Source organism: Neomonachus schauinslandi, chromosome 9, assembly GCF_002201575.2.
Source record: "Neomonachus schauinslandi chromosome 9, ASM220157v2, whole genome shotgun sequence".
Classification (NCBI taxonomy): Eukaryota; Metazoa; Chordata; class Mammalia; order Carnivora; family Phocidae; genus Neomonachus; species Neomonachus schauinslandi.
Window position 1 is genome coordinate 28,083,790 of NC_058411.1, and position 19,786 is coordinate 28,103,575.

Genomic DNA, 19,786 nt, shown 5'->3' on the forward strand with positions numbered 1-19,786 from the left:
AACTTCAGTCACATGGGCAAAGTCCCTTTCGCCATGTAATGTAACATATCTACAGTTTCTGAGAATTAGAATGTGGACATCTTTGGGGGACCATTATTCTGCTTATCACTCTTTCTGTCATTTGAGAGTACAGTGGTGGCAGGACATAGAGAGTGCAGTGGGAAAGGTATTCAGTGGAGACAATGGTAATGATGGCATCCTACCCTGAACTCCCATGGTGAGAGCTTGGTTGTGATTCCTGCTAACTGCCTCCCTTGTACCTGCCCAGTTTTTGAGCCTGACATTCCAAACTTCTCAGCAAGTCTAAGATACCTAATAGCTGTCCAATTGATTAATTTTCTTTTTCAATACAGAGTGACGTTCTGAGTTCTATCTTCATGGGTAACCACATCATTTCAAGGAGAAACATAACTTTAGAATTTAGTTATTCTGGTTCCCTGGGCAAAGACCATCTCTAATAAGAGGTCTATACATGTTAGCCTTTTACCATAAATATTCAATTGATCTGATTACTTCCGTTTTTTTTTTTTTAGATTTTTATTTATTTATTTGACAGAGAGAGACACAGCGAGAGGGAACACAAGCAGGGGGAGTGGGAAGGGGAGAAGCAGGCTCCCCACTGAGCAGGGAGCCCGACGTGGGGCTCGATCCCAGGACCCCGGGATCATGACCTGAGCCAAAAGCAGACACCCAATGACTGAGCCACCCAGGCGCCCCTGATCACTTTTTTCTTGTTCTGATCCTATACTTACCAAGCACCTTTTCAGCAGGCTTCTCCATAGGGATTTTTTTTTTTTTAAGATTTTATTTATTTGTCAGAGAGCAAGAGAGTACAAGCAGGGGGAGCAGCAGATGCGGAGGCAGAAGCAGGCTCCTCGCTGAGCAGGGAGCCCGACACGGGGTTCGATGCCAGGACCCTGGGATCATGACCTGAGCCGAAGGCAGCCGTTTAACCGACTGACCCACCCAGGCATCCCTGCAGGCTTCTCTATAAGACTATTCATGAGAACTATTATGGGAACAAATGTGTTAACTGTATTAATTTTGAGTATTCCAATCTGGGTAACAGTAATATTTCATTGTGAACTATTGGATTGGCATCCTCAATCTGGTAAGATTGTTTAGAGAGTGAGAGATCCACTCTAGGTGGGTGATAAAATAAAAATTCTGTACAGGTAAGGCTGAAGGTTGAATTCTGGGCTCTGGTAAATTTAACAAGGAAATGAATGTCATCTCTTAGCACCATTTGGGAAATGGATTTATCTTAATCCATATTGGATACCTGGATGTAGCCACTTAGAAATGTTCATTTTAGGGACACCTGGGTGGCTTAGTCGGTTAAGTGTCCAACTCTTGATTTCCACTCAGTTCATGATCTCAGAATCATGAGATCAAGCCCCACATCAGGCTCCAGGCTCAGCAGGGAGTCTGCTTGAGATTCTCTCTCTCCGTCTGCCCTTGCCCCCCTCTCTCAAATAATAAATCTTAAAAAAAAAAAAAAAGAAATGTGTATTTTAGTAGCTAAAGACCAATTGTGTGTCAGTTTATGTTAAGGATTCCCTTTAAAGGGGAAGTCGAAGGGTACAAGCCTGGAAACCTGTCTTCTACTTGTTTTATATTTCCCGTTGTGGCTAAATATTGTTGAGATCTTTTTCTTGTTCTTGTTCTTCTTCCTTTTTTTTTTTTTTAATGTAATCTTTACCCTCAATGTACGGCTCAAACTCACAACCCTGAGATCAAGAGTCACATGCTCTACCAAGGGAGTCAGCCAGGCGCCCTTGTTAAGATCTTTAAAATGTTATGTTGAACAACTTAAGGAAATGATTCTATTAAGTCCAAGGCCTTGGTTTGCTTACCCTGTAGAATTTACTTTTATGTTAACTTTTACTTCACTAACTTTTTTCCTAATTAAAATTTAAAAATTTTATCTTTTATGGTGAGATATACAAATGGAAGAGTGCAAAAGACATATACATGGTTTATTTTTTATTTATTTATTTTTAAAAAGACTTTATTTATTTATTTGACAGAGAGAGACACAGTGAAAGAGGGAACACAAGCAGGGGGAGTGGGAGAGGGAGAAGCAGGCTTCCCGAGGGCTTGATGCGGGGCTTGATCCCTGGACCCTGGGATCATGACCTGAGCCCAAGGCAGACGCCTAACGACTGAGCCACCCAGGTGCACTGACATATACATTGTTTAAAGCAAAATTATCAAGTGAAGATTAGTGCAACCACCACCTAGGTTAAGAGTTGAACACTGCCATCACCCAGAAGCCTAACATGTGTCCGGATCATCAGTTCCCTCTCTGAGCCAACCACTAGCTTGATTGTTCCATTTTTGTTATATGTCAGACTATGGCAAACAGTTCATCCTGCTAAAAACAACAAAAATGTTGGTAAAATATTGAAGAGTCAACAAGAAGATAGGTAAATATCAGACTAAAATCTAGGTAAAGGCAGGATCTAGAGAATAAGTGGAGTAATGATGTCACTTTTACCCTGGGGCATGTGTCTTAATTGGCAATTTAAGCTTGGTTTTTCTAGTCCTTAAGGGCCATGTGGGTCAGAAGACAAAGCCCAGGGCCTGGTGGATGTGGCAAGTCTAAAGCTGGGACCGCAAAGGGCTACAGTTCCAGTGTAAGGGTAAATTATCAATAAATAGACCATTCAACAGACTGAATGGAAAGAATGTTGTCTTGGAAGGAGGGGATTGAGGAGAACTGTAGAGGGGGCACTGGACCCATAAGACAGCCCTCCCAGAGATATGTAACCCAATACACATCTCCTGGTGATTTAAAAAAAATTCCAAACAGTGAATATACCCTAAAGTGGTCCCTCTGGGCAGAAGGAAAAGCAAATCCTCTCTGGAGGAATGAACCTTTATCCTAGGCCTCAAAGAATTCCCACAAATAATTTTCCAAGTAAAATGCTGCTCATAGTAAAAAATAAGCACATGAAGAATGAAAATGAATAAAAACAAGCAACAACAGGGGCACCTGAGTGGCTCAGTCATTCGGCTTCTGCCTTCAGCTCGGTCATGATCCCAGGGTCCTGGGATACAGCCCCGCATTGGGCTTCTGGCTCCGCGGGAAGCCTGCTTCTCCCTCTCCCACTCCCCCTGCTTGTGTTCCCTCTCTCGCTGTCTCTTTCTCTGCCAAATAAATAATAAAATCTTAAAAAAAAAAAAGGCAACAACACAGAAATGGGTCTCATAATTCCAATTATCTGTTAAATAAAAACTATTTTTTCCATTATTATTGACATATTTGCACTTACATAGTAAAAAACTTCAAGAATATAAATTTGTTTTGGGGCGCCTGGCTGGCTCAGTCTATGGAGTGTGCAATTCTTGATCTCAGGGTTGTGGGTTTGAGCCCCACATTGGGTGTAGAGATTACTTAAAAATAAAATAAAATAAAAAGTACAGGGGTCCCTGGGTGGTTCAGTTGTTTGAACGTCCGACTCTTGGTTTTGGCTCAGGTCATGATCTCAGGGTCTTAGGGTCGTGGGATCCAGCCCTTCATCTGGCTTTGCCATCAGTGCGGAGTCTGCTCGAGATTTTCTCTCCCTCTCCCTCTGCCCCTTCCCCTTACCCCCTGCTCTTTATCTTTGTCTCTCTCTCTTGCTCTCTAAAATAAATCTTTAAAAAAAGAGTACAAATGGCGTGCCTGGGTGGCTCAGTTGATTAAGCATCTGCCTTCGGCTCAGGTCATAGTTCCGGAGTCCTGGGATTGAGCCCCCTGTTGGGCTCCCTGCTTAGCGGGGAGTCTGCTTCTCCCTCTCCCTGGGACACTCCACCTGCTTGTGCTCTCTCACTCTCTGTCAAATAAATAAATAAAATCTTAAAAAAAAGTACAAATGGATTTAAATGAAGACTCTCTTCTTCCTCACCTTAGTTATACTCCTTGGAGGCAATCATTTTCCATGGTTTTAGGGGTGCTTATTACAACTTTAAAAAAATAAACTTTAAAATGGATATCCTTGAGGCGCCTGGGTGGCTCAGTCGTTAAGTGTCTGCCTTCAGCTCAGGTCATGGTCCCAGGGTCCTGGGATCCAGCCCCGCATCGGGCTCCCTGCTCTGCAGGAAGCCTGCTCCTCCCTCTCCCACCCCGCCTGCTTGTGTTCCCTCTCTCGCTGTCTGTCTCTGTCAAATAAATAAATAAAATCTTCAAAAAAAAAAAAAAAATAAAATGGGTATCCTTGGTTTCAGAAGAGAGTAAGTACCATTTTATTCCCAAAATATATCCTCATTTTATAATTAGGAGTATAAAGCAAAATATTAAGCCTACAAAAAATTACAGTGTCAGTCTTAGGAATAAAACCCTCTAGGGAATTTCTTTTTTTTTTTAGATTTTATTTATTTATTTATTTTGTTTTAGCAAGATAGCATGGCAGGGGGAGGGGCAGAGGGAGAGGGAGAAAGAGACTCTCACACAGACTTGGTGTGGAGCATAGAGCTCGACATGGGGCTCCATCTCACGACCCCAAGATCGTGACCTAAGCCGCTCAACTGACTGAGCCACCCAGGTGCCCCTTCTAGGGAATTATTAAGAGCCTAGCTCAAGGGGCACCTGGGTGGCTCAGTCGTTAAGCGTCTGCCTTTGGCTCAGGTATGATTCCAGGTCCTGGGATCCAGCCCCACATCGGGTTCCCTGCTCGGCGGGAAACCTGCTTCTCCCTCTCCCACTCCCCCTGCTTGTATTCCCTCTCTCGCTGGGTCTCTCTCTGTCAAATAAATAAATAAAATCTTAAAAAAAAAACAAAAAAAGAGCCTAGCTCAAGACCTATTCTCTGAACTTATTAAAAATCCCTCCCCCCCTTAAAGTAACCTCCACACCCAACATGGGGCCCAAACTCACAGCCCTGATATCAAGAGTTACACCCTCTGCTGACTGAGCCAGCTAGACGCCCCTAAAATCTCTCTTAAAAAAAAAATAATGGGGCACCTGGGTGGCTCAGTTAAGCATCTGCCTTTAGCTCAGATCACGATCCCAGGGTTCTCGCATGGAGCCCCGCGCCAGCGGGGAGTCTGCTTCTCCTTCTCCCTTTCCCACTGTCTCTCTCCCCAGCTGTGGGCGCGCGCTCTCTCTCTCTCTCTCTCAAATAAATAAATAAAATCTTAAAAGAAAAGAAAAGAAAATCTCTTTTCCTTTTCCTACTTTGAAACTGTGAAGTTTTAAGGTGCTATAGACAGCTTAGTTTTTAATATCCTGGTTTGTGATAAGCACAGGAAAAAAAATTCTCAGTCATTTGTGCAGTTAGCCCAACTGTTGGCTATCTGCCCAGTCTTGAAAACATAATTTTCAGCAATATAACCCTTATATGTGGCTCACTCATTATTACACAGATTTGGTTTTACTATTGGTCTAATTATGTCCTTTGAAACATAAAAGTGTATGTGACTAAGTCAGGAGATGGATTCTTGTCCCAGCTTTGTCAATAATTTGCTGTGTGACTTGGCAAATCCCTTAACCTTAGTTTTCTCTACTGGGTTAACAATTGTCAAGATAGAATCATAGAACGTTAGAATTGGCAGAGACTTCAGAATTATAAAGTACAATTCCTTTCTTTCATGGAGGGGTTGAGCGATTTACCCAGCTTTCTAGAACAAGCGCTCAGTCTCCCGCATCTCAGACCAGGGCTCTTTTTATTACATCAGGCTTTCTTTCAGTGTCATTCCAAGAAATAAACAAAAAAACCCCGGAAAGTGAAAGCACTAAACAAATATATGGCTTTTTAAGAAAAGCCAGATAACAATGTTAACCATTAGCCTGCACCGTAGCCCGCAAGCTTGTCTGAAAATGAACCTCGTCTAACTTAAAGATAAAATTCAGAAGTTCTAAAACTATGTAGAGAAGGTCGAAAAGTAAAAGGTAAGGTAAAAAAATTCAGCTTGGAGAACACCCATAAAGGGAAAACAAAACTCCAAGAAGAGTAAATTCTTTTATCATTTCTTTCTGGTCTTTTCCTAACTTGGGCGAGGTGAAATCAGGGAAGAGGAGATTGCCTGTTTTTACACATTTCTGAAGGAATCGTGTGCAATATGTGTTCGTGAAATAGAGTTATTTGCCTCAACTATACTACACATTACATCAGTCATCTAACTTAGCGCCATTCCCTCTCCGGGCACTACCCAAAACAACGCGCTGAAATCTTCGAACACCGCAGTCAATGCAAAAACTCCAAGTCCCGAAACGCTCGACGGCCAGTCTTCACCGCCTCCTCACAAGAGCAGCCTTTTTCGTCCTGGGAGTTGTAGTCATTTAGAGCCTTGATTTCCGGGATGTGGGGAAGGACGCACGTCCTGGGAACTACATTTCCCAGGAAGCTGTGCGCGCCCTTCTCCGCCCTCGCCGGCGTAGGACTCCACCCCCTCCCGCTCCTCTCTCCCTGGACTGCACTGCTCACGCCTTCCTGGTAGTCTGAGCTGGGAGAAGTTCACTCCGATCAGCTGATCCCAACTGACAACAGGAGAGGAGGAAGCCCGGGAGGCAGAGAAGGAGGAGGGGGGGGCGAGATGGAGATGAGGATGGATCCACCGGTGCCCTGAGGAACAGCCCCCGCCCCCGCAGGCGCCCTGCGGTCCCCCGACGCCGCCTCACCGCGGCCGAGCTGCTCCGTGGTGGGATCCCCGGGCCGCCGCGGGCGGGGAGGGAAGGGCACGGCCCAGCGCCGGGCGAGCTATAGTCCTGGAGCTCCGGCTGCCCCCGGGGGGGGGCGGCGGGTGCGGCTGGGGTGGGGGTGGGGTGGTATAAACAATGGATTCGGCTCTAGCCTCTGCTAGCGTGGGGGCGGATTTTGGGGGACCTTCTTTGTTTAGACTCTGCTCGTGCCCCTCGGGTTGTGGTGGTGTTGCCCGGGAGAAAGGAAGGGTGAGGAACCCCCGGCTGGAGAGAGGTGTCGAGGTGGGGGCCCGAGTGGGCAGATTGTTTGCTTGGCCGGTCGGGCGGTGAGGTGTTCTTTTGAAGGTTGATTTTATATTTTTCCAAATTGTGGCGAATTTCGATTTTTGTTTCCGTTGTGGGAGCTGCTTGGGCATGGCTGAGGTTAGGGTGTAAATAAGGTCTCCTAGTCACTCCCTTGCCTTCCTTGTTTGTCTAAAAATAAGATTGATTGATTGATTACTAGAGGGAGGACTTTACATTTCGTTGGGGTATTAGAATGGAGGTCAAGGCTAAGAGGGGTTAAGAATGTAATTGTAGAAGTGACAAAAGCCTCTTTCTTGCCCCAGTTATCTTTTTTTCCCTTTTTTCTTTTTGAAGTTATTTTTAAGTTAGTTTTTGAGTGACAGAGAGAAAAATTATTTGTTATAACTCACTGCAGGCCTGGCTTTGCAGTGGGCCTTAGAGGAGGAATTCTGTCTCCTGTTGCTCCCTTTTTTTGCAATTAGAGAAGGGACAAAAGGAAGTACAATAATTGTTCTTTATTGTTTTTAAACATGACATGGTGACTTTTGTTTCCAGGCTTAAGGTCCTTCATAGACATTTGTCTAGAGTTGAAACAACCTAACTAGATCTGCCAAAGGCTTTGATGGAGCTAAAGTCTACATTATTATCATTTCTTTAGATTTTTACAGGTCTCTTTATTCACCTCATAAGTGTGTGCTGCAGGTTAGGGGAGTGCAGAGGGTTGTCCCTCCAAGGACTGTTTGCTTAATGATTTTGATTCTGAATTATTATAATAACTGGATGAACAGAGAATTTCAGTCTGTGAAATGAAGAGACAAAGTCTCTGAAATGCCTTGGGCCTAGAGATAGTGGCTGTTTTCAAAGGGAGGAGCCTTGCCCATGATTTTGAGAAGAAATTTCTAGGATCAGAAGTAGCCTGTGTAAGTTTTATAGTAAGAATGAGATTTCTCTCAGGAGTTCTGGCCTCATATTTAACCACAATCTTTTTTTTTTTTTTTTTAGGTGACTTCTGTTTTTAAATTAGTGAAATCCTTTTCCTTCCTGTATTGTAGGTATCTCCTGAAATATTGACTTGAGGTTGGATTATATTGCAGAGCTTCTGACCACTCTCTTTCACTACCAAACCCTTGTGGCTGAGGCCCAACTGATGAGCCCACCTCAGTGAACCTATCAGATCTCTCTCATAGCCATAAGAGACCCTTTCAAGTTAACTTTGACCACAACTTTGCTTGCACTTTATGGAGGATAAAACCATCAAACCAAATCATCATTGCTGCTGACACAGGAATCTTGGAGGCAGAAAATTAAAAATTCCAACATTCGTGAGTGTGAAGAATTCTGATAGGACACCGAAGGTTTTTTTTTTTTTTTTTTTAAGGTGTTCAGAATCCAGTGAAAGTTCTGCAGTCCTGAGACTCAAAAGCCTTTGTCTTCACTCCTGGGGAAAGCCCAGGGACCGGTCTATGGTGGGTGATTTCCTTGCCAATCTGAGTATGAGTGCTCACACGTCCCCAGCAGAGAAGGGCCTGAATCCGGGGCTGATGTGCCAGGAAAGTTACGCCTGCAGCGGGACTGACGAAGCGGTCTTTGAGTGTGATGAGTGCTGCAGTCTGCAGTGTCTCCGCTGCGAGGAGGAGCTCCATCGGCAGGAGCGCCTGAGAAACCATGAGCGGATAAGGCTCAAACCTGGCCACGTCCCTTACTGCGACCCCTGCAAGGGCACCAATGGGCATTCGCCGGGTATTAGGCAGAGGGCAGCCGTGAGGTGCCAGACCTGTAAAATCAACTTGTGCTTGGAGTGCCAGAAGAGGACTCATTCCGGGGGTAACAAAAGGAGACACCCTGTTACTGTGTACCATGTCACTAAGGTCCAGGGGCTACTGGAGGAAGAAGAGATGGATGAGGAGACCAGGAGGAAGAAGATGACTGAGAAGGTCGTGAGTTTCCTCCTAGTAGATGAAAATGAAGAAATTCAGGTGAGCCTGTGGGTGAAGTGCGAGTCCTGTGGTCGTGCAGCAGATCTGTTGTTGGAAGATAGCTCTCAAAAGGAAAAGTCCAAGAAGAGCTCACATTTGATCGTTAAAGGGCAAGACCCCTGAAAGCTTAAGTTGGGTGGAGTCAGATTTCGTCACTTAACTGGTTGTGTGACCTCGGGCTGAATTACTTTATCTCTCTGAGCCTTAGTTTTGTCATCTATAAATTGGAGACAGTGCCTACTTCTTCGGGTGGTTGTGAGGATGAAATGGTACCATGTGTGTAAAGCCTGTTGCATAACAAATGCTCAGAACATGGTAGCTGTTGTTGTTATCGTGTTACTGGGGTTATTGTGAGGGAGATCCGACTTAGATCAGCTTTCTGAGTGAGAGCGCTTGGCCAGTTGATAAATGGGACGGATGAGGGGCTGTGTGTGCAGGGTAGGAGACACCGTGGGTCCTCTAGGAGTGCCAGGCAGCAAGTCATAAACCTGCTAGCTCAATTTACAGAGAGGGGTGGTCTTTAAAAAGTGGCTTTTGATAAGGAGAGTATTCTGCCAGATGGCCTCTTCTTTTACTGTACAGGCTGATAGGAAAAGCCAGTGAGGGCACCTGCCATTACAGAAGGACTGGAGAATATTTGATTGGATTCTGAGTTGGGGCAAGGGTAGAGTGTGATGGGAGCAAGTTGGGGAGATCGTGGCGTGTGACAGTTGGGGGTGACTACGGAAGGGGTGGTATAACCTTTATACTTTCCAGGGAAAGTAGTATAATGTCCATGCTTTTGAGTGAAGACTGCTTGAGTTCCGTGCTTGCTTCTCCACTCACCGTGTAACCGTGGAGAGTGATTTGAGCTTTGTGCCTCAGTCTCACTTGTACTTCCCAGTAGTAATTGAGAAGATTCTGAGAGAGAGTAAGGAATGGAAATGGAAGGGCCCTTATCACAGGGCCTGGCACATAGTGTCCAGTACCAGCTCCTTGTTTCTGTCAGTGTCTGTGGTAAATTGACTGGGTACTTTGCAGCAGTGATGACTCCTCAAGTCTCCAGGTTGGGGGAGAACCTTTGTAAGTTGCTGTTTGACACTCCAGTTGCCCACTAAGAATTTTTCAGCTCTGTCTTTTTCCTCCTTGGTAAGGTTATAGAAATGCATTACATCATGATTCCATTGTCAGCTAAATACTTTGCTAACACAGACTTCTTTATTGGCTGGGAGGGACTAATGGAGTTATGGAAGAGTGACCCAGATCCCAGTCTGCCTCCCTTGTTAGCAATAATGTCTTCATTATGGTTATGCTCTAATTGGGTGACTGTGGACTAAATATTTTATAAATGGAACACTTGGACTTGGATGATTCTTGTTGGTTTTGCCACCGATTCAGCCTATGGAAAGTCATATTTTGGATTGCTGTCACTTTTGTAAAGCAAGAGGAAGATTTGGAATGAACCAGTAATCCTCATGGATGTTGTGTTGGCACCAAAAAGTATTTTTTGAGGGGAGGAGGATGTGTATTTTTTTCTTTTTGTGCCATTGATACATGTTCCTTAGTGTAGAGAATTAGGAAAATATATGGAAGTGTAATGAAGAAGACAAATCCAACTACCCAGAGATGATATTTGTTCATCTTTTTTCTTGGAGTGTATAATAATGTATGTAATTGGGTTGTTTGTAAAGATTCCTCCTGCTTTGCTTTCCTTCTTAAACACTGACCACTTCCCATGAAGTAACAATTTCTTAAGCTTAAGCAGCACTGGTTGGGACTAATGGATTAGACATAGAATTTATTCTTTTTAGGTGGTGATTTGTTCTCCCAGAGTCACAGTGGAAAAATACTTTGAGAGAATGTCTGGTTCTGTTTTCTAATGTGAATGTCCAAAACAATTAGATGATTGTCTAATCTGAATCTAGATTATAAATTCAGCCAGCATGTGAACTCCTGGAGAGCAGGACCGGGTGTTAGGCCCTGTGTCATGCACAATGGTAGGTAGGTACATTGTCAGCGCATAAATACCTGTTGATAGGTCGGTGATGTCACATTTCAACTTCAGTTTTTAAAAAAAGGGTATCATGCACATACCTAGTTAAAACCTAAAATAACATAAAAAGGCATATGATCGCAAGAGTTTCCCTCGTACTCCATCCCCTTAGTCTCCTCCTTTAGAACAATCACCACGAGCAACGAACTACGTGCCCTTTTAGAGTTTTTTGACATGTATTTATTAACATATGCATGTATCCTTTTTATTTTTATTTATTATTTTTTAAAGATTTTATTTATTTATTTGACAGAGACAGAGAGTGAGAGAGGGAACACAAGCAGGGGGAGTGGGAGAGGGAGAAGCAGGCTTCCCGCTGAGCAGGAAGCCCGATGTGGGACTTGATCCCAGGACCCTGGGATCATGACCTGAGCCGAAGGCAGACGCTTAACGGCTGAGCCACCCAGGCACCTTATCCTTTTTATTTTTAAACAAAAATGAAATCTAATATGCTTACTGTTCTGTCCCTCAGCTTTTTTTCACTAAAGGATACATCTTATTGCTATATCAGTACATCTTATCAGTACATTGAGGTCTACCTCATTATTTAAAGGCTGTCTACTATTTTGTTGAATGGGTTTTCTGTAATTTGAGCCTGTTAGTGGATACTTGAGTAGTTAAAAACAAGGATATATCGACTATCCTGTGAATCTATTTAGAAGTGGAATCTCTTTGTCAAATGATATGTGCATTTTATTTTATATATTTTATTTTTTTAAAGATTTTATTTATTTATTATAGAGAAAGAGCATGCATGTGCATGAGCCGGGGGGAGGGCGCAGAAGGAGAGGGAGAAGCAGACTCCCTACTGAGCAGGGAGCCCGACCATGTGGGGCTTCATCGCAGGACCTGGAGATCATGACCTGAGCCCTAGGCAGATGCTTAACTGACTGAGCCTCCCAGGCACCCCTAATATGTGTATTTTAAATTTATAGATACTACCAAATTTCTGAACCTCATTTTCTTAGCCTCTGAAGTACTTCGGTGAGTCCCCTGGGTTCTGATCTTGACTCACAATAGCTAAAATTTAAAAAGCTCTTAACTATGGTTGTTAGGAACGGTTAGGAACTGTTCTTAGCACTTGTATGAACTCATTTAATCCTGATGATAACTGTGTATTAGTTTCTTATTACTGTGGTAGCAAATTCCCAACATTTAATGGCTTAAAACAACACAAATTTATTTTCTTACAGTTTGGAGGTCAGAAGTCTGGAAATGGGTCTGTATGGCTGTGTTTCTTGTGGGACTCCAGGGGAGTGTTTCTTTCCTTTTCTAGCTTCAGGAGGCCACCTACATTCTTTGGCTTGTGGCCCCATTGTCTAGCTTCAAAGACAGCAATGTAACATCCTCCAATCCTTCTTTCTGTCTCTCCGCTTCTGTTGTCATGTGTCCTTCTTGGCCCTCTTGCCTCCCTTTTACAAGGACACTTTGATTAGGTTGGACCCACTTGGATAATCTAGCACTGTGTCCTCCTCTCAAGGTGTTTAATGCAGTCACATCTGTAAAGTTATTTTTGCTACATAAAATGAGCTATTCACAGCTCTCGGGGATTAGATCGTGGTGAGTAGGGGGTGCAGTTTCAGCCTACCACACCTCATGAAGTAAGTTGTAGTCAGTTTGGGCTGCTGTGTATGATAGAATACCATATGCCATTAAATTATATACCGTTCAGTAGCATTTTTAAACAACAGAAGCTTATTTCTTGCAGTTCTGGAGGCTGGGAAGTCTAAGATCAAGGTGCTAGCAGATTCGGTGTCTGGTGATGACTGACTTCCTAATTCATAGACAGCCATCTTCTCTTCTCCCTCTGTCCTCAGATGGTGGAAGGGAGTTCCAGAATCTCTTTTATAAGGGCACTAATCTTATTAATGAAGACCTCCCTTCATGACCTGATCACCTCCCAAAAACCCCACCTCCTAATACGGTTACATTAGGGGTTAGATTTCTACATGAATTTTGGGGGAACACAAACATTTCATTTATAGCATTGTGTTTTATAGGTGAGGACATTGAAGCACAGAGATGAAGTAACTTGCCAGGATCAAGTTACAGTAAGTGGCAGAGGATTTGAACAGAAGTATCGGGCTTTAAAATCCTTGCTGTAACTATGACACTCCAGTTGCCTCTGACCAAGTCTGTTAAGCTTTCTGATTAAGCTTTTTATGGCCAGTACCATCAGCTCATCAATTCCTCAGGGCTGCTTGCTGTGAGGAGCAAAGAAAGCACAGCTCTATAAAATGCAAGACAGGGTTTTTGAAGAACTGTTTACTCGCAATAGTAAAGATTCTGTGAGTTAGGCCCCATCTTCATTTTTCTTTTTATGTTTCTAGGCATTTGTGGGTTTTGACTATTTTCAGTTTTGTCCATAGGAATTATTTTAGAAGCTTGTAGGCTGTAACATATGTGTGGTTTTCTCAAATTCTTTGGCCTAGTGTCTCCTAAGATTTGTTGCTTATGGTTTAAGTGTTATTCAGTTTCTTTTGGGAAACCTGAAAGTTCCTTTTAGAAACAAAAAAGTTCCTTTTAGAAGTGTGAATTTTATCATTACCTTGTTATTTGAGTGTGTACTATAGTGCTAAATTTGAGGAGAGACTGGCTTTTGGTCTCAGAAGCAAGAATTCATTTGTGGCTCTTAAATGGACACATTTGGTCTATTAGCCAAAAGCATTCATTAATTGATCACAAGTATTGAGCATATACTGTGTGCCAGGCACTTTCTAGGTTCCAGGGACACATGGCTAATAAGACTTGGTTCGTGGCATCATAGACTTACCATTCAAGCAGGGAAAGTGGAGTTCACATGTGTAAAACGCATGAAAAGGGATCAGGTATAGTATTAAGCAAGAATGACTTGGAAGCTACTTGTGCAGGATGATCAGGGAAGGTTTTATTGTAGAAATGACTTTTAAGCAAAGACCTGATGGATACTACCACCTGGGGATATAGACCTCCAGGCAGAGGGCAATGGGAACAAGTAGAAGGTGGATGGGATGTTCGGGGTGTAGGAAGAATGCCAGTATGGTTGGAGAGAGTTGGCAGAGAGTGGTAAGGGCAGAAGCACAGAGGTAAATGGGTTTCAGATCATGTGGGGCCTTGCAAGCCATAGAAAAAAGCTTGGCTTTTAGGTGTAATGGGAAGCACCAGACTGCTTTATGGTAGTAAGTCACATGATCTGACAGAAGTTTTCAAGAAATGGCTTCAGTGTAAAGACTAGATTGAGGTGACTGGCGGGGGTGGGGCAAGAAGAAAAGCAGGGAGACCACTTAGGAGGCCATTGTAGAAGATAAGGTGAGAGGTGGCTTCGATTTGGTGTTACCGTTGACATTGGGGAGATGGAAGGACACTGATGAGAGCTTCGGGGTTGGTGAACACATGGCCATTGTGGGGAGAGGTGTGCCTGGAGAGGGCATGGAAGCTCCTCACCCTTTCCCCATACCTCTCCCTACACATCTCTGCATCTGGCTGTTGATTTGTATCCTTTATCATATCCTTTAATAAACTGGTAAGTATTTAAAAAAAAAAAAGGAAAGACTGATGAATTTGGGACAAAATTTGGGTGTAAAACAGGAATGCTGTTGCAGAGTGGAGGGTGAGGAATGAGAGAACTTTCAGTGGTGACTTGACTCCTTGGCATTTTGTTTGTGCAGATCTCACCAGCTTAATACCCTGTATCTTCCTGATTTGATAAAACTAAAAGTCTTTAAGAACCTGATTCGTACAATAAAGAGTTAAATTAATCTCATTTGGTATTATCTAGCACAGTGGTTCTCAACCAGGAGTGATTTTGCTCTCCCAGAGGGCATTTGGCAATGTTGAGAGACATCTTTGGTTGTCACAACTGGGGGATGTGCTATTGGCTAATGGGTAGAGGCCAGGGTGTTGGTAAATATGTTACAACACATAGGGCAGCCCCCCACAAAAAGAATGATCTGGTACAAAATGTCAGTTGTGCTCTGATTGAGAAATTGATTTAATGGATGAAGGTTTGGTCTAATAGGAGATCTGTATTCTGGTGACATGGCAAACATACCAGGGACAAAAAGTTTAAGCTATGCACCAGTTTTTCCTCCCTCTCTTGGTTCTGTTTGCTCCCCAGAAGTAATGTAGCTGAAATCAGTATTCTCTTTTGGCATACTTGGCAACCTCTCCAGTGAAATGGTTACTTTCTTCTGTGTTGTATTCATTGATTTTTGTAGGCCTTAGTGGAACTGTGCTAGGAAAACCAGAGGACTTGCAGGTCCATTATTTAGAGTCCATAGTGAGTAAACAATCTACACTGATAAGTCATCCATAAGCTCTTGAACTTAGAGACAACACCCTTAGCAAATAACTCAAAGGTTAGAAGAATAAAGTTCTGACAATTGGATTTCTTAGTGGAGGAAGAGGATAGTATTTTCCTATTTGTTGTGTCTTGTGAGGGATTCAGACATCCTGTCTTATCTGAATGTTTACTGGTCAGAGAAAAAAGTGAACAATTGTCTTTTTTTTATTCGTATGCGTATCTTTAAACCCCATATAAGTTTTTCTTTTTTTCATAACCACCCCATTCTCTTCTTTGTCCCTTTTCTACAAACTTCCTTTGGCTGTCTTCTTTCTGAGAAAGTAGAGCAGCAAACTGACGAGAAATTTCACCTGTTTCCCTTTCAGGGTCATGACCCCTGACTAGGACATTAGGAGAGCCTAGGAGCTTCTCATGCCAAAGACTCCTCAAGGGAAGTCCTCTCACGCTGAACGTGCAAGGTGATAAGGAAGCGCAGTGACCCAGGAACAGCCAATGAGATGCTAAACAAGTGTCCACTGGGGCAGGCCTTCCTTGACTCAGAGATCTACAGTCTTGGCCCACTCGGAAATGGGAGGCCAAAGTGAGCCTTCTTCATTCCTTCTTCAGCACAGTGGTGGACTTTCTCTCACTGAGACCGTTCCTTTAAGAAGACCCATCACGTTGCTTGGCTGCTTCACTTGTTTACAGTCCCAGAATAGTGTGGCTCAAAATACTGGGACTTGGCTTTTTTTTTTTTTTAATTGGTTAAAGGAGACATTATTCTTGTGAGATTCTGGAATGGAAACCAGCATAGCATGTTTTCATACTGTATGGGAACCCTTGACCACAAACTGGCTCTGCTGGTCTGCACCATTTTTGTGCCCCTTCTGTCTTGGACTTAATCTGCTAGTGACCCCTCTGGCCTTGTCATCTGCTTCCTGGTCTAGGGTACCTTGTTGGGGCTTGGTCTTACAGACAGGCTGGCAGAAACCCTTGAGGACTTAATTCTGGCCAACAGGTCATGAGCCAGGGGAATCAATGTAAATCGTGGAACTTCCCCATTTTTGCTCTGCACATGGCCAAACCATTACAGTGTAAGGACTAGTTTTAGTGCTGTGGCTGGTTAGCCTTTGGCAAGTTCTGGTCAGTACCTGGATATATGTGCTGCAGTATTAATTTTTGGGTGCCGTATAAGAAAATATAACAAAAAAACCATAGATCTGCTTAGGGGCTGTCAAAATCATAAGCAATAATTGGCTGAGTAGCAGACGCTCCCTCCCCCATCACTGTTTTTTGCTTCTAGAAACCCAAGGAAAAGCCCCTTTTGCTTGGTAATAGTCAGGGGAAGGCATTGGATAGAATTACTGGGAAATGCAGGGTTGAGGATGACTCAGGCAAACAGAAGGAGGAAAGGGCCCCTATTATGTGCTTCCGGTTTCTGCTCAGCATCTTCTGAGCTTTCTCAGCCTTGGGCTCATTCAGTTCTAAAAGGGTCCTGGCATTTAACTTGGGAGGCTATTTTTTTTAGTACAGGGCTTTTTAAAATTTGACCCATATAAGCCATCAAAACCACTGTGAGTCAGCTTTTCAGGGAACCTGTCTTTAACTCTTTCAGGTTACCTCCTGTTTGTGTGATTCTCTTTCTTTCTGTTCTGTTACTTCCTTGAAGTGATTGATTTTTCTGGAATAGGGCAAATATTTGGCGTTTTGAGCCAGGGTTAATAGAATAGGCAGATTTCTTATTAAGTTGACCTTATATGTTTTTCCTGTGGAGGCATCTCCTGCATGTAGCATCCTTGAGTTTATCCTGGAGATTGCGTAGCACGGAAGTGCTTCTGACAGCTGGTTAAACTTTCTGGGGGGGGGGGGGCGCGGCGCTTTGCAGGAGCTCCCATGAGACTATTTTTGAGGTTAGAACTGCTAAATGTATTGGTGAAGAAGGGAAAGAAAACAAGGACATAGGGGGCCACCTGGGTGGCTCAGTCGATTGAGCTCCTGACTTTGGCTCAGGTTATGATCTCAGGATTCTGGGATCGAGCCCCCCATTGGACTCCCCGCTTAGGGAGTCTGTTTGTCTCTCTCCCTCTCGCTCTGCCCCTCCCCTCACTCGTGCGTGCTCTCTCTCTCTCTCAGATAAATAAATAAAATCTTTACAAAAAACAAAACCAAAAAAACCCCACAAGGATATAGAAAGTTCCAGGCAAGAAGAATTGGAAGGACATATGGGAAGGGATACAGAGGGACTTTTGGAGGCAGGAGAGCATGGATGTTTCCTGGGAACCTGTTTTGTTCATTTTCCCATTTTTCCAGTGGCTTTTGGCCAGCAGTTAAGAGACTCTTTGACTGGTTCGTGGGGTCAGTTTGGTGGTGACTGGAGTTCTTGGGCAGAGATGTAGGTATACCAGCCATATAAAGCACCTGACCTCTGGCTTGACCTCACTGGAGGATGATTTTACTTTCTGGTAGCTTCTGGAATTTTTTTCTGCTTCCCAATTTCCTTCTATTTGAGACTGAATTATTGCTGTCTTTCCCAGGGAATTTGACTCTAGATGTTAGAATGCTTGAAAAGAACTGACAGCCTGGTTCCTGCACGTAGTCACAGACATCCTAAATTCAAGTTAAGAGACAGCATGATCCTGAGCAGTTCAGTCCTAGAGTATTCTAGAAATTCCTCTGCTTTCTAGCCCAATCCTTTCTGCCTGGTGAGTGTCATCCAAATGGCTAAACTTGTTTTCCATAATCTCTCATAACCTTTTCTTTCAAAGTACTCAATTCAGTTTATCTGTATCACTCAGCAGCAGTCATAAACATTTATTGAACGTCAATTATGTGCCTTATTAGTTTGAGTAATCTCTATGGAAAATGTTTTAAAATGAAAATTCAGAAGTAAGTGAGCCTGGGGGGTCGGGGGAGGAGATGGCAGAGGCTTCACTCTCAGGAAAGCTTAACTCTCTTTTGTGCTTGTCTGTGAGTAGAGGCTGTTTGAGGATCCCATAATTCTTTTTGTACACCCTCTCTGGTCCTGCTTGGTGACCATGGTTTAGTTTGAGGTCATAGGTCATAGATGACCGCATAGGCACTGTTGCCTTTTTCCCTCATCTTTCTCTCAAGTCAGTTTTGTTAATTAGATCTAGACTGTGACTGATGAACAGATGGACAGATGGACAGCCTGCTTGCCTGTCTTTTTCTGTCTTCTTTCTTTCCTACCCTGTCTCCTCCCTCTCTCCCTGCCCTCCCTTTCCTTGTTCTTCCTTCTCTTTTCCCTTCTCCTCCCTTGCCTTTCCTTCCTTCTTCCCTTCCCTCATCATTCTCTCCCACTGTCCTTTCCTTCTCCCTTTCTCTACTTCCCCCTACCCCCTTCATGAATTAAGAAGTTAAATCTGCCAGTGCCAAGGGGGAAAAGTTTCTTTCTAGAACTAAATAGAAATGATTTTAGGTTTATGTTCTGTTTTGGGTTGTTTATGACATTTCTCTTCCATTTTCATTACCACAGAAAATTGCATAGTGAATGCATTGTTTTTATTTTTATTTTTTTATTTTATTTATTTTATTTATTTATCAGAGAGAGAGAGAGAGAGGCAGGCAGAGGGAGAAGCAGGCTCCTTTGCTCAGCAAAGAGCCCGATGTGGGACTCGATCCCAGGACCTTGGGATCATGACCTGAGCCGAAGGCAGACGCTTAACTGACTGTGCCACCCAGGCATCCCCACTACATTGTTTTTAAAAGGATTGACCTAAAAAGTTTTTGGCTTCATAGTGCAGCCTTCCTTGGGCACCATATTAAAAAGAGTAGCCCCTGCCCTGGCCTTGTATTTCTAGTCTTCTCTCCTGATTTTTTCACACTACTTACCACCATTTGACATAACATGTACTTTTATCTATCTGTCTATTTATCTATCTATCTATTTTTAAGATTTACTTATTTTAGAGAGAGAGAGAGTGCCAGCGTGCACGGGAGCGGCAGGAGGGGCATAGGGAGAGGGAGAGAGAGAGAATCTCAAGCAGACTCCCTGCTGAGCATGGAGCCCAATGTGGGACTCGATCTCATGACCCTGAGATCATGACCCGAGCTGAAACCTTGAGCCAGATGCCTAGCTGACTGAGCCACCCGGGTGCCCCTCATATGTACTTTTAAAAATCAGCTTTGTTGTGATATAGTTTCTGTGTGATATAATATATGCATTTTAAGTGTATGGTTCTGTGGGTTTTGATAAATGTATATCCACATGTATAAAAACCACCACAATCAAGATACAGAACATTTCCATCCCCCAGAAAGGTTCCTCAGCAGTCACTGATCTGTTTTCTATCACTATAGATTTGGTTTTCCTAGAGTTTCATATAAATAGAATCATGCAGTACTGTTTTGGGTCTGGCTGCTTTCAGTCACTGTAATGTTTTGGAGCAGGGGATCATTCATGTTGTATGTCCCAGGTCACTTCTTTTTATTGCTGAGTAGTATTCCATTGCATGGATGTACCATAATTTGTTCATCTGTTGACTTATTTTTTGGTGTGTGTGCTATATATTTTAATTGTTTGAATATGGTCTTTCTTCTTCCCCATTAGAATATAGGCTCCATGAGGGCAGTTATTTATTTTTTTATTG

At 43.3% G+C, this 19,786-nt stretch overlaps 1 protein-coding gene across 2 annotated transcripts in view; it reads left to right on the plus strand.

Moving 5' to 3' along the window:
* The first annotated feature begins 6,443 nt into the window (after positions 1-6,443).
* The window catches only part of ZFYVE1 (zinc finger FYVE-type containing 1), a 57,920-nt gene continuing 44,577 nt past the window's right edge, over positions 6,444-19,786 (plus strand). The window contains exons 1-2 of one of the 2 annotated variants that reach the window (XM_021679762.1): positions 6,444-6,624; positions 8,289-8,886. In XM_021679762.1, the coding sequence (XP_021535437.1) occupies positions 8,374-8,886 (513 nt within the window). In that variant the 5' untranslated portion in view covers positions 6,444-6,624; positions 8,289-8,373. Of the gene's footprint in view, positions 6,625-7,711; positions 8,887-19,786 lie in introns of those variants that run through there. The other variant, XM_044917893.1, reaches the window with a different exon arrangement.